The 14,511-nt window shown below is 39.6% G+C and overlaps 2 protein-coding genes across 2 annotated transcripts; both read right to left on the minus strand.

Annotated features, from left to right (window-relative positions):
- Positions 1–246: 246 nt before the first annotated feature.
- On the minus strand, positions 247–5,790 carry ubap1lb (ubiquitin associated protein 1-like b). The gene is made up of 5 exons (XM_067494928.1): positions 5,686–5,790; positions 4,238–4,819; positions 2,836–2,991; positions 512–613; positions 247–390 (listed from the first exon to the last, which is right to left on the minus strand). The coding sequence occupies exons 1-5, from the start codon at positions 5,788–5,790 to the stop codon at positions 256–258; spliced, it is 1,080 nt and encodes a 359-aa protein (XP_067351029.1). The 3' UTR covers positions 247–255.
- Positions 5,791–9,249: 3,459 nt separating this feature from the next.
- pdcd7 (programmed cell death 7) lies at positions 9,250–13,437 on the minus strand. The gene is made up of 5 exons (XM_067494926.1): positions 12,279–13,437; positions 11,899–12,037; positions 10,788–11,018; positions 10,616–10,703; positions 9,250–9,695 (listed from the first exon to the last, which is right to left on the minus strand). Exons 1-5 carry the CDS (start codon positions 13,320–13,322, stop codon positions 9,551–9,553), a joined length of 1,647 nt encoding a protein of 548 aa, XP_067351027.1. The 5' UTR covers positions 13,323–13,437; the 3' UTR covers positions 9,250–9,550.
- Between the last annotated feature and the right edge of the window lie 1,074 nt (positions 13,438–14,511).

Here is a 14,511-nt window from a genome sequence, read left to right on the forward strand (position 1 = left end):
TCACGTCATTTCAGAATACAGGCCTTAGAGTTTCAGTGTAAATATAGTTAACAAGTCAATGGTAATAAACACAAGAAAATGTCAAGTAGTGCATCATTAACAACAGACTGAATTTCTCCTTTGTGAAGGCCACATTGTCAGTGACAATAATGAATTTCAGATTTTAGTCCAGAACATTTCACATTTACAGTGCTCTTAAGTCAAAGTGTGTGTGTGTGTCTGTGTGTGTGTGAGTGTGTGTTGATCTGCTGTCCATCATGCCACACGCATCATCAGCTCCTCCAGGGCCCGTTCTCTGTGGTTCTCGTGGATCAGCAGAACCTCTTTGATGGCGTTCTGCTGGAAGCCCATCTCATTAAACTGACTCAGCAGGTGAAGGAACTCCTCCGCCTCAAGAAGAAGACGATGAAGATGATTTTATAGCATTTTTACATCAAATGAAATTTATGAGTGTTTTACAGTTTCTGAGAAAATTAAAAAATGATGAGATTTTGCTCTCTTTACAACTTACCTTTGCTTCACAGTTTTGAAACATCTCCAGGGCTTCTTCTACTTGAGCCATGTCATAACCCAGCTCACACAGGTGGTCACATGCTGACAGGTAACTCAAGATCTGCAGACACACATGCACACAAAGGTCAATTTGTACAGAAGTTATGAACATCTTGTGGACCAAATGAAAGTTTTCTTTCTATGTCACCAATCTCCTGCTTTGGGAAAAAAAACTTAACAGTAAAATATGACCCTGTAAAAACACGCTCTACACATGCTCGCTGTTATTAGTATTGTGGTATTATATTGTTAGTTTATTATTACCGATGCATTGGTGTAAATGCAGTATGGAGCTAAGAGGGCTGCATCTATGTCATGTCTGCTTTTATCATCTGCTGAATATTTTGTGTGTGTCAGAGTGATTGTCTTTTAGCTTATTCTGTAAGTTAGGGGTCACCACATCATATCCTAGGTCTGCTTGTTGATTTGGCACATTTTTACGCTGGATGCCCTCCCTGATGTAACCCCCCCCAATTTCTACCTGCCTGGGACCGGCAATGCTCAACTGGGTATAGGGATGGGTGGTTTGGGTTTCATTGTCTCGCCCAGGGACACTTTAACATTGGTCTGTGTGAATGGGGCGCGAACCTCAGACGGTGGCGCCCGCTTTAAAAAACATTTAATAAGTGAAAAGTGTGAGAAGTAACTTTCATGAGTATCAAAATAGACATAATTTCCTGCCAGGTGAGTTCTGATTAGATTTACCCTTTGGTAGTTTAATGTCTAACAAGATATATGTTTGTTTGTTTTTTACAAAAACTTAAAAAAAACAAAAGTATCTCAGAAATGTAGAAGTAAAGAAGAGAAAAGTACAAAATCACAAATTTGGTACAAGTTCAGTACTTGAGTAAATGTATTTCCTTACTTTTTACAACTAACCATCTGGTTAATCTCATGCTATCTACAGGAAATACTGTCTCATTGTGGGCTTATTATAAAAGACTGACATCATTTCTGGGCAACTGAGGACCTGAGCTGAGTTTTCTTTCTGATAACAGCACAGTGAAACAGAAAGTGTGCAGTGACCTGCAATATCCTGACCGGACAGTGAAAAACAAACCTTGTAGCATTTTTTTTTCCTTTTAAAACTTTTCTGGAACAAGTAAATATTAACTGTAACATTAAAGCTATAGAAAACACATCTACTATTGCTCTCATGGACAAACTTATGGGACATGCCCTTTTCCCATGAGCTGCGTGTTGTAAATTGTGTTGTATTCAAAGCAAACGTGTGGAGATGTCATGGGAAAACTCATACACCAGAGCAGACCCTGGAAACTCTGAGCATCTATTTTTACACTGGATTAAAGTGGTTTAATATACTGTACTTTTGTTTCATTCCCATCTGGAGTTGGCTCATTGTTACAAATTGACAAAAGTGGAAAATGTTTTGTGTTGTCAGATTATTAAAAAATGGATAATGCTATTATTTTAATATTATTACCATATTTTCGTTTATGTATATTAGTTTGTGCATCTCATATGTATATATTTATTTGGAAAATTTGTATTTATTATAACACTAATTCATACAAAAAGCATTTCAATACTATATATACAAAGGTCAAGGCCTTACAGAATTAACAAAACCCAATAAGTCCTCCTTGAGCACGCATCACCCTTAATTTTCATGAAGTTAAGCTCACAGTTGTTTAAATAGCAGTGCAATAATAACACTGGCTTCATTTTGTTTATTGCAGAACACATCATTTCGGCATAGTGCATTTACAACTCTAAATTAATTTGTCTTTCAACTTTCAAGTGCAAAGATTTCTTAGCTTTGTTTAGCTCCAAGTGAAAATCACAGTCAGCTATTTCAATCAATAGGATGAGAATCAGGTATGACTCTGAAAAGTCCTATGTGTCTTCACTATCAATATCTGATTGTGTAGAAGTGTAGCTCATACACCCTCAGGAACAACATTAATACTTGTGGGATTAATCTTTTACTCAAGTAAAAGTACTAATCAGATTGTGTTTATTTTACTTGACATACAATAGTAAATGTATTCCACCAAGAAAATGATGTACTTTAATCAATATTGATAATGGTCAATATGGTAAAACATGTCCAGTTATAAAAAATAAGGGTCACTGCAGTACAAACACACACAGGCGCACGCACACAGACGCACACTCTCACACACACACACACACACACACACACACGCACACACACACACACACACACACACACACACACATCCAGCTGCTATGTCAGTATCAGCCTCCAAGATTATTATTAGACCTACTTCTCGGTCTATATATGTGGCTTTCACTGACCTGATCTGGGGTCTGCCGGCCCGTCTTCTGAAGGGCAATGATGGCAGCATGGAAGGGGTAACCCTGGGCTGTGATGGCCCCCAGGAGCTCTCTCTCCTCCACACTCAGAGCTGACAGGAGCTCTATTGATGAGTCTGAACCAGACGAGTTGATACACTGTAGAATCAGCGAGACACATTTAATTTGATTTGAATGTCTCAGATTCCTTGTGTAACACTTACAGCACGTTGCAGCAGAGTAACCCTGAGAGGCAGCTTGGCTGACAAAGACATTTCCAGAGAACTCCCATCTGCTAATCCTGATAAATCTTTAGTAACCTGGCTGGGTTCAGGGAGCAGACTTTACACAGTCTATTTTTAGAGTGCAGATCCCTGAAAACATTTTAGAAATGTGAGCTGAAAAAAATCTAAATAACAAGGATAGATTTCCTCCTCCTGCTAACACAGTGTTGACATTCATGAAAAGAGTTCAAGTACATCTGAGGACTTGAGAACTATTAAACTATCAAGGATGAATATAAAGAGTCAGTGGAACATTCATAGTGAGGTCTTTGTGTTCCTGGCTTATGTGAGAAGATTTATAGCACGGCTCAGGAAAAGTTAATTCCTTTGGTCTGTATTCATAGTCTGAGTGACGGGTATCTATACTTTACACTTTTGAGCATTAGCTCTCCCTCAGCCTCACCATTAATTCTTTTACGAGGCCATGTGACTGACACTATATAGGATTGTGTCATTGAAAAATGGTATTGACTTTTTCTTATCACAGGTTATCATACAGTGCCTTTCAAATATTATCCTGTACTGCAGTTTAGGTTCTTTTTGTTTCATTATTCAAACAGAATTGATTTGCAGCCTTTTACAAAGCGTATTTTAATTGCTTATTTTTATATTTAAAAAGGATAAAATAACTCAATTACAGTTTACCTTAAGCTTTATGGCAACAACTTTACAGTTTTGGTTCATTTTTATCCCCTTTTTAGCTTTGTATTATTGCTAAGATGTTCACAACAACAACTTTATATTTAAAAATGTATTCTGTTTACAGCTTGCTGCCCCATGTGCCCAAAACAATAAGTAAATGCCGGATATCCAGTATTTGCTTAAATCATTTGATGGCATGATGACAAATGTATCACTGATAATATAATATATTGGTGATCAGCTATGTTGCGCACACAAAATGCACAGAACTTTTCATATCATAAGACGTTTCCTCAGTGCAGCTCCGTTTTTGTGTATGCTACTGCTCTTTGCTAACGTGTGTTAAAACATCCTGAACCTCAATCATCGTTCTCCAAATGGCTACCTTGAGGAGAAGTGGACTTCTCACAGATATGAACGTGTTAATCTCTTACCATCTGTGTTGTGTTGTGGTTGCTGATACCAGGGAAACTGTTGACTGTATTAGCTCTGGTTTTGGGGATTTTGGTGTTGGTGGTTCTGCTCTCAGGGCTCCTGGTGTTAGGGGCTCTGTTTGAGGCTGGGCTCTGGTCTTGACTGTCTGAACTGGCATCATGTTGTGTGGACATCTCCAGTCCAGAGAGGGAGCACTGCCGTAGGTTCTTCCTGCGCTGGTGTGGCAGGCTGCTGAGGCAGGTTGGAGGGTTCAGCAGGTTTGGGACAAAGGCCTTCTGTGCTTTCCTCTGACCGTGCTGACATACAGCAGCAGGGCCTTTCTCTAACTCACACATCTGGGCTTTCTGTTTGCTACTCTCTCCTTCATCCTCTGAGTCTGAGATGGTGAACTTGGTGCGCAGGATGGCGGGGTTTAAGCTGTGGGACCGTTGTCGAGGGTTGGGCTCCCAGAAGTCGGAGCTGTGGCGACTGGCCAAGCGACTCTGCTGAGGGCTGCTGAACATCATCCAGTACGAAGGACAAGATGGCTGCAGTCCGGATGAAGAGGAGGAGAGCTGAGGCTGCTGCTGGCTTGAGAAGCTGCTCTTCAGCCCAGTAAGGACCCAGTTCTCCACACTGAACTCATACTTTCACAAGAAGACAACATGTGATACATGAGATGACGGTAGTGACAGAAGCACTTCTCTTATAGTGCCTTATAAAAGTATTCACCTCACTTGACAGTTTTAACCTTTTATTTATTTTCACAGCTGTGAATAATGACTGATTTAGTTTGTGTATTCTCCATGTAGACATCAGTAAAGTCCAAGCAACTCAGCAAAACATTAATTGAAAAGCAAAATCAGGGAATGGATGGAATAACGTTTTCAAGTTAATAAGTATCTCTAGGAGTACATTAAAATCCATCTCAGCTGGAGTTTGTCAGGAGGTATGTAAAAGATGTGGAAGAAGATTGTGTGGTCTGATTGAAACCAAACCACAAACCTCCACCCCCCAAAAAAGAATGGAAAAACTAGACACTGAGTGGTAGCAATTTGTAACATCTTCAGAGGAGTCAGAAAGGTATTAGTGACCTCTAGTCTCTAGTCTCCTTCGTGTGGGGTCTCTTGGCTCTGGCGTCGGCCTACTCCACATTTTTACAACCTTCCATTTCTTAATTTCTTAATGATGATTTTACTGTACTGCATGAGATACTCAGTGAGTTGGAAATGTTCTTGTATCCTCTGATTTCTGCTTTTCAACAAACGTTTCACACAGTTGACTGGAGGGTTCTTTTGTCTTCTTTGTCAAAGGATTTCAATTCCCCAGTATCTGGACCTTTTGCAGCTCTTTTTAAATCAGCTGTTGAAACTCTGCAGCTGTGTAACAGTATGTTACAACAGTTGAAAACGAGATCTCGTTGCATGTAAAGCAGAGGTAGGAGACACAAACAGGTGAGGCTGTGCGTTCACAGTGTCAAACATACTGTTCAACATTTAGAAACTACACTCACCTCTGTCTCCTGCAGTATGGTGAGATAATCAGGGATAATCACTTCAGTGTGTTCTTTGACATCGTGTGAGACAGCCTGTGGCATCTTCAGAGGAACACCGTCCATACTGCCCAGTTCACTAAAACGAAACACACACAGTTTGACTTTACATCTTCTTTCCTATACCTACCACTACGCCACAGATTAATTAACTAGAATTTCCTTCATTTATGTAGTAAGTTATGGTATAGTTCAAAATTTTAAGGGAATTTAAGAGAGAACTTAATCAACTTAATCTCTCAGTCATTAATCAGTCAAATTTTGTATTCATATTTTTTTTACATCTTGTTTTTTTAAGCCTTTCTACACTGGATGTTTTTGTTAATGCTCAACTGATTTCCCTCCATCTACAGTGCAACTGGACCATTAAACCTTTCAAATATAGAACACCTGGACCAAAAACAGTATGGGAATCTGGCAATACGATCTGTATTACAAACAGGGATTGTGATACGTATAATTGATAATGATATGTATAAAACTAAGTTAGGAAATCTGACAAAGTATAAAACACAGCATTCTATGCAGTAAATCTTACTAAAAAGGTTTATTTTTATTCAATCACAGCAGCAAAAAAATCAGAACACCTGGTTATTAGGCAATTGAACACAACAAAAAAACAACCAGTGTCCGTCCCTAAATTTTGCTAAACCATTAATAACAGTGTTTTTGAGAACCAATGCGGTATCTCAAAATATCAACATGGCACTTAAATGTTTTTTTGCTTGTTTGTTTTTTTTTTTTTTTTTTTTTACACCTGATCCACAACTATCAGATCATATACACTACATCTGAACCATAAACACCCACCTCATGAAGTGCACGTGCAAGTAGTTTGTTACACAATGCAGAGTGAATCATGTGGAGGGAAAAGACTAGCGATTACAACAATGTCTGTATTTTAAACAACCAGGCAATGTGAGGCTTACTCGACGTAACACACACATTCTTCTCTCGGGCTCATGATGTAATTATATCATCCTAAAATCAAGTGAGGTTTCATTTGCTGAGATTCAGAGGAGATACCACGCACTAACATGCCTGTGTATGACAGTGAGTAAAGCATAAGGCAGCAACAGACGTGTGATGTCATAAATCTGCTGTGTCCCAGCTGTCCTGGGAAAGTTAAACAGAGACATCAAAACACTTCTGAGACAGATGGTCCAGGACTTAAGGCAGCAGATAGGACAGATGCTTTATAAGCTTATTGTGTGTGTCTGACGTGCACAAGTCTTATTTACATGCTAGTGCTACCAGAGACATAACATCAAGACTGTTTCATCAATTTCTTTTCTAGTAAGAAAAGTACAAGTTTATTTTACAATTGTACTATTACTTTTATTCCTCCAACACAAAGCAAAAGAAATAGACAGAAAACACTGGATGATATCTTTACAACACCAAATAAAACTTCACATTTGTCATCAAGATTGCTAAGCTATATTAAAACAATGTTCTTATTTGCTTTCATTTTCTGTTTTGTAACAGTTTTAAAAAACGTATTTTGCACAATATTAAATCTTGCCACCATAAGTGTGAAAAGAATGTTTATTCAGTTTATTCCTAAAGGCATATTCCTCAAGACCTTCCAGTGATTCAAGCTTTAATCAATAAACAATACTAGCAATACTAGCTTTAGGAGTAACTACTTTAGTTTGTCCTCTCCAAATTTCAATCAGGCTCAATCGCTGACAGCATTTCCAGACAATAATATTTTTGGCCTTTCAGTAGAAGTAATAAGTGGCACTGAATTCACATGCTTCATTTACATCATTTATTCACTAAACCCTTTGCTTTTTATTCACATAAATCTACTTCAGAAAATCTTCTTACACTGATTTGTAAATGAACCATGCATTTTAAAGTTGAGTCTTAAATGTTATTTTGGATCTTACACATTTGTTTACTTTGTGAACTTAATACATTATAACCCTGTATAGTACAATAACCTTTAAACAATTTTACTGAAGGATAGATGTACAAATTATTTTCCTATTTAAGTTTATTTACATATTCCATCTATTAGCCATACACATCTAAAACTATTTGGATATTCTAATGAAGAAATTACCTACCTACCTGTCATTTGTCGAAGGTGTAGTCAGACCCTGGGTGTGTGATTGTGAAGCTCCTCTTAATGGCAGGTTAACTTAGAAGAGGTGCTTTAAGGAGAAGAACCACCTGGAACACTAATCTACTGACCAGCAGTAATGCCAATCACCTGATTTACTGCTCGCGCACAAAAAGAGCACAGATGAAGTCAACAGAGAGAGAAGCATCAAATCAGCTGATTATGGTTGTTGCAAACACTGATGTTGCATCAGCTGAAGTGAATAAAATTTTAAAAAATCTGTATTAGTTTTATTGTTATTGACAAATGTGTGTTATATTGTGATTGATGATTGTTATTAATTCTTTAATTATTGCTTGCTGCTGACTGTACAGCAATGTAGGGACGCTTTCGTGAAAAGGTGCAACAGACGGCTTTCGGCTTGTCCCTTCAGCTGTCACCACAGCTGAACGTGTTCCACACGTTGATTTGGCCTGTGTGTCAACTGCTGCAACCCTCCCATTTTGTCCGGGCTTGGGACCGGCCGCAAGGTGGCCCTTGTTTGCTAGGCAGGGCCACATCTGGTGGGGTGGGATTCAAACCCAATGCTCTACCCATTGAGTGATCAGGGCCCCATAAAAACACATCTCAATAATAGATCAAATCATACCAACTTCATCTATATTGGCCAAAAACTTTGTCTTTAGACCCTTAAATTGTATAAGCAACAAAATCAACAAATATTTTTGTATAGCAGTTCTTACCAGATGAATATATTGTTGTCAAAACCTTCTTACTTTCACTTCAGTGTCCACCACAGGTCAAAATCCTGACTTGAAGTAAACTAAAAGCTACAAAAATGTATATTTTTATAATAATCGATCAAGATCAAGGGACTGTGACAATGTGAATGTTATCTGTGGGAACAATAAGGATCCAGAGAATGATCAGGCTATAGGAGCTTTAGAATGAGTTTCAGCTCATTGTTTAGTGTCTTGACTCTAACTTTGCCATAATGGTTCACAATTTTTGCAACATTCTCAGCCACAGCAGAAAATAACTGTTTTTAGAGAAATGGCTGTTTAAAAAACAAACAAAAAAAAACACTTTCCACTACCTGCTCAGCAGCAAAGAGCAGGCTGGCAAAGTTAGAAACGTTGCAGCTATAGTGACATCTTTTGCTCAGAACTAGTAAAAACCACAAAACAGAGGAAATATTGGACTCACGCCAAATAACTATATAATTTTACATTACACACATTGTTAAAAAAAAACAAAAACAAATAAAACTGTCAAATCAACATGCAGACAAAATGATCCACTGTGGCGACCCTGAACTCACAGGTTAAGCCAAAAGGACAAAAAACAACAACAAAAAAATTATACTAAACAAAAATATCATTAGAGCAAAAAAGAAATTTTTCCCCCGAAACAGATTAAATCAATTACCAAAGATCAGAAACTTTTCCAGACAGTAGAAGCAAATCCATCCTTTTTAATTGTGAAATTAAACAAAAATATGCATCAATGGTTTTGTGGGAGAATTTATTACAATTTGGTGCAAATTTAGGTCTGTTACATTTCGAACAGAGCTTGTTCTCCGCTATTGCTCTGGGTGAAAAGGAGAGTCAATAAATACAATAAAACAAATCTGTATGTGGAGTGTAGAAGCTGCTTCAGCTGAAACAATGAAAATGTCCTCTTCAGCTGGGTCCCTCCACACATACCTGCAGCGGTCTTTTATTAATAACTGGATATTGATAGTACACGCGGTAGTTAGACTCCGTCTTCGTCAGTGTCAGTAGAGTGCAGAGCCAAGGCCCAGTCCTGGTCTGATGGGGGGGCTGGAAGAACCCAGCTTTGTGGAAGAGGAGTACCATCAGGATGATCTGCTGCAACCACAAACACATCCCACTCTCTCCTAAAAGAAACACATTAATAGTCCAGATAAGTTATTAAATGATCCACAAAACCAGGAGCAGGGCTGTATATCAGCACTTTTCAATGTTTATATGCTGATATGTGACATCAGGGAAATCTCACGTATCAATAACCAAGGGTGGATTGATTGGTTATGATTTATCGACAGCGTCCAGAGACCTGTACTCCAAAGGGAGATCAGTGGCTTTTAAAGCTGTCTTTGGGTTTAATTCAGGTGTTCGGGTGCTATGAAGCTGGATCATTCAGACTAGATCACCTCAGTAAATTATTCTTCAAAGCTAACCTGCTCCAGAATAGGTTAACTTTAGATGATCAAATAAAATCATGTCAGGGACATATTGCAAAAAATTAAATATATTATTATAAATTAAATAAATTAAAATTAAATTAAATAATTAGAACCCATGGATATTTTTGAAATCATTCAAATTGTTTTGCTTTTTGGTGTTTTTCCATTAAAATAGCCTCTAACAAACTAAGGGGAGAGTTTAATGCTACATAAAAGCATAACAAGGATTAATTCTGTATATTAATGCACAAACATTTTATTTGAAACACAATTTGGCTCTCTTTTACTTAATCCACCAGAACAAGGAGACTTTAATGGTTATTGTCAAAAACAATTCACACATAGTCAGACTGGCCTTAGGAATAACTACTTTACTCTGTCCTCTCCAAATTTAAATCAGACTCAAATGACGACAGCATTTCCACACAATAATATTTTTGGCTTTTTCAGTAGAACTGATAGGTGGCACTGAAGTCCCATGCTTCATTTACATCACCATCATCATTTATTCACTAAACCCTTTGCTTTTTATTCACATAATTCTACTTCAGACATGGAGAAAATCTTCTTACACTAATTTTGAACTGAACCATGCATTGGGGGTGACTAACCTGATCTGCAGTAAAACATGCAGTGATCGTTCAGCCTGGGTATAATATTCTCTGAAGGGCTCAAGTATAGAATCAACCGGAAGCTCATCTAGAGAACAACAACAATACAATAAGCATATAAATGCGTACATATGTGATTTAGTCATACTGCTGTTAAACTATGTAGTGTTACCTCCAAACAGCATGGATTCCACCTTGCGTTTCCTTTGCAGCTGTCGCTCTCTCTCCTTCTTTACTTGTTTCTCGTGCTCTCTCCTCCTCTCCTCCTCCTGCTCTCCCTCCAGCATCACCATCAGAGCTTTTTCCTCCGCTGAGTAAACTGCCGTCCTCCTCTTTATCACACCTCTCAGCTGCTCCAATTGACTGCTGAATGCCTTGTCACACTCCTGCTCTGTCACGATTCCTAAAACGCACAAAAAAAAAAAAGGGTTAACAAAAACTTCCTCTAATTACTTTTTTCTTCAGATCATACGATCTCGTTGCTCATATTACATAAATTTATGTCTAGGTGGACCTGCTCCTCCAAATGTCTGAGCTGAAACATTTTTCAAACTTTTCTTTAGAGAAGTTTATACATTTCTATGGAGTATTAGGGATCCCATAAAATAGGTGCCTGAGTTAAGATTGTTTTCTTAATATTCTGACTTGAACTTTTTAGAAAACAAATATTCAGAAGTTTATCATTTAAGAATTCTTAAAAAAAAAAAAGAGAGATTTGTAATTCTGTAATTCTTTTTCTCAGACACAAATCAAAACTATATTGGACAGGTCTCCAGTCTATCTCAGAGCCAGCACAAAGAGACATATACAGACAGACAACCATTCACACTCAAATTCACAACTACGGGCAATTAACAGTCACCAATTAACCTAACATGCATGTCTTTGGACTGTGGGAGAAAACCTGGGTACCTAGAGGAAGCCCACGGAAGCCCACAGAGAGAGAACATGCAAACTCCAAAAAGACTCCACACAGCTGGAAGCTACGTTTGAACTCGGGAATATATTCTAGCGGGGAGGCAGCAGTACTAACCACAGAACATGCAGCAGATTTCACTCTCTTGAGTCATCAAACTGTAAAACTAATGAGTTGATTAATTGTAAGACAGAAGGGGAACTTCTTAACACATACGTGTTTTTAGGTCAAAAACACAATGACAAAATCCATCAGTTACGCAGTCTGAGAAAAAACTGTCTTCTTCAACTCCATCATAATGCATCGCGGCCACTTAAACAGGTATGAAACCATTGATGCAAAAAGACTAGAAAGAAGCAGCTCTCACCTTTCCTGGATGCTGCCTCTTTCCTCAGTTTACGCAGTTTCTCCAAAGATCTCAGGACATCCTGCATTCTCTTGACATCTGCCTGTTTCCTCCTCACTTCACAGAGAACTGAGTCGGCAGCCAGCTTCAGCTCCTGCTCCTGGTAAACAAACACACACAAACCTCTGATATTCTCTCCTCATCATTTATTTGTGACGAAAAAGAGCTACTTTAGTTTATGTTCATTTGACTACAGTTCCCATTTATTGTACTAAACAGAAGCAGGGATCTCATATATTAAGACCAAAGCTATTTACATGGATGGACATTTTAGGATCTCACAGGTAATGAATGGAAAACGCTGAAAAATCTTTTAATCCGTTGAAGACAATTAATTTTACCCTCTTCTTCTCCTCTACTTCATGGATCATCTTCATCATCCATTTGTCAATAGCAGCCTCCTTATCTGAGATGTGTTCCTGCCTCTGCTTCTCCTCTATTTGCAGCCGTTTTCTGGCTCTTAGTTTCCGTGCCCTCCTCTTAGAAAGACGAGTCACTTTAGCTTTTAGTTTATTTAAACGCTCTTCGTCACCGAGGAGTTTCACTTTGTGCTGTAACTCTCTCTTTATACTTAAAGCTGTTAGATAGGAGTCTGACCACACACAGTCGTTCTCCATGTTGTGTTTCAGAGATTCACAGGACTCTTCTAGCGCTGAGACAAGACGAGCTGCCCCGTACAAAGCCTCTCTCAGATTTCGAACGCCGCTTTGTTGCCCCCCGTCCTGCTTGGTCTGCGGACTCTCCGACTTTTTGACTTTGCTCTGTAAGAAACGTTTGAGCCATTGTGTATCTTGCCTCCTCTGAAGGGCATCTTCATCCTCGGGCTGTGTTGTTGCTGTTCCCAGTCCCCGGTTATAGTCTTGGCCCGGATATGGAGGCAGTGGGCTCCCGAGCAGAGCTCCGCGCTCACCGAAATTCTCATACTCCTGGTGCCTGCTTTGATTAGAGTCTGACACAGACTGGAAGTCACGCTGGGGAGCCTGGAAACCCGCTCTAAACTGAGGGGGAAATGTCCCCGTGTTGCTGTATGTGTTGACCGAAGCTGGGGGCACCATATGTCCCGGTGGAGGACAGCGAAAAGGAGGCGGAGGAACGGCGGGGTCAAATCCAAAAGGAGGGGCAAAACGAGGCCCTCCGAAACCCCCTCCTCCGGGATGCGGCGAGGCATAATTGTAACCGTAGGTTTGATAACTGTAATACCCCGGTGAAGGGGGCCACCGAGGGCCAGCGTGATCCGGCTGTGTCGGTCCTTGTGAAGAAGTCCAGTCCGTCGGTGCAGGAACCAAGCTGCTCGGCGGTGGTCTGTTGGCGCTGTACGGCGAATCTTCATAGCCAAGAGGCCGCTGTTTATCCGACGGAGCCTGGTGGTGATGTGTGTTGTCCATGTGAGCTAGAATAGTGCACTGGATCAGTGAGAAGCTTTATACACAAAACAAATTTTAAAAAATCATTCTATGAGCTTTTTGAAGAAGCCATGTTTACGTGACAGCGTAATTTCTTCTTCACTGTCGGCGTTTACCCCTTTGTTAGACTGCAGCACCGCCAACTCACAGTGGCTCAAAGTGGTACTGCAGTCGGTACCAAGGACCCATGTTCATATTTTACTTAAAAAGTAAATGGAACTTTACATAATTACAGTAACCTTTACTGAAATCAGCCAACTTTGCTTTACTCAGTATGGGTGTTTTTGCTGCAAAGGGGTGTTGAAAGACTGTATCACCACTCCTGTCACTTCTGTAACGACCATCTCAGCAGTGGAAGTGAGGAGAGAGCTAAGCAAGCTTCGCCCCACAAAGCCTGCAGGTCCTGACAGAGTCAGCCCCAGGGTACTGAAAGCCTGTGCCCCACAGAAAGCATTTTCCCTGGTACCAGTGCCGTGAGTGGCCCTCCCCAGTGTCCCCAGTGACTAAAGACCCTTTGGCTCTAACCTCCCACATCTTGAAAGAGTTTCTCCGGCCTCTGGTGAAACCATCTCTGGGCCAACTCCAGTTTGCTTATCAGCCTCAACAGGGGGTGAAGGACGCCCTCATCCACCTGCTATACCGCATCTACACATACTTGGACAAGTCCTGGGGGTCGGTAAAGATTATGTTTTTGGACTTCTACAGTGCTTTTAACAAATTCCAGCATGTCTTGCTGGGTGAGAAATTAAACAGTTTGCTCATTGACAACCCCTGGATTTTGGACTACCTCACTGACCGACCCCAGCAAGACCATGTTTCTCTTACAACATTTATTATCTATAGCTACAACCAGAAACCAACCAGCACTCTTAACTGAAATTATTAGTTGATAAATTTAGTCAACCATCAAAAAATTAATTGCCAGCAATTTTGAGATTTAGGCATAATTGGCACAAGCTTCTTTAAAGTGAATATTTGCTGTTCTCCCAGTTTTCTGTAATAGTAAATGTAACATATATGCATTTTTTGTGCATTCGTTGGTTTGTTCTAATTTGATTTGTTGAAAGGTATGAGTTCTGCCTCCATTTCAAGATCTTCTTTCTGTCAATTCACTGCACGGAAGCATGTGCAGCTAAAGACAACATCTAATGGTTTTATTGTCAATTTAAGG

This window comes from Channa argus, chromosome 2 (assembly GCF_033026475.1).
Source record: "Channa argus isolate prfri chromosome 2, Channa argus male v1.0, whole genome shotgun sequence".
NCBI classification, from domain to species: domain Eukaryota; kingdom Metazoa; phylum Chordata; class Actinopteri; order Anabantiformes; family Channidae; genus Channa; species Channa argus.

Bases quoted from the DNA above. Each gene is read 5' to 3' on its own strand.
- pdcd7 (XM_067494926.1), bottom strand. From the start codon at position 13,322: ATGGACAACACACATCACCACCAGGCTCCGTCGGATAAACAGCGGCCT. The intron at 11,019-11,898 runs GTGAGAGCTGCT...TGTGCGTTTTAG, and splicing joins AGAGGCAGCATCCAGGAAAG to GAATCGTGACAGAGCAGGAG. The intron at 9,696-10,615 runs GTTAGTCACCCC...TGTTTCTTTTAG, and splicing joins CATGTTTTACTGCAGATCAG to GAGAGAGTGGGATGTGTTTG.
- ubap1lb (XM_067494928.1), bottom strand. From the start codon at position 5,790: ATGGACGGTGTTCCTCTGAAGATGCCACAGGCTGTCTCACACGATGTC. The intron at 4,820-5,685 runs GTGAGTGTAGTT...TTCTTGTGAAAG, and splicing joins CCATACTGCAGGAGACAGAG to TATGAGTTCAGTGTGGAGAA. The intron at 2,992-4,237 runs GTCAACAGTTTC...CTGATTCTACAG, and splicing joins CCAAAACCAGAGCTAATACA to TGTATCAACTCGTCTGGTTC.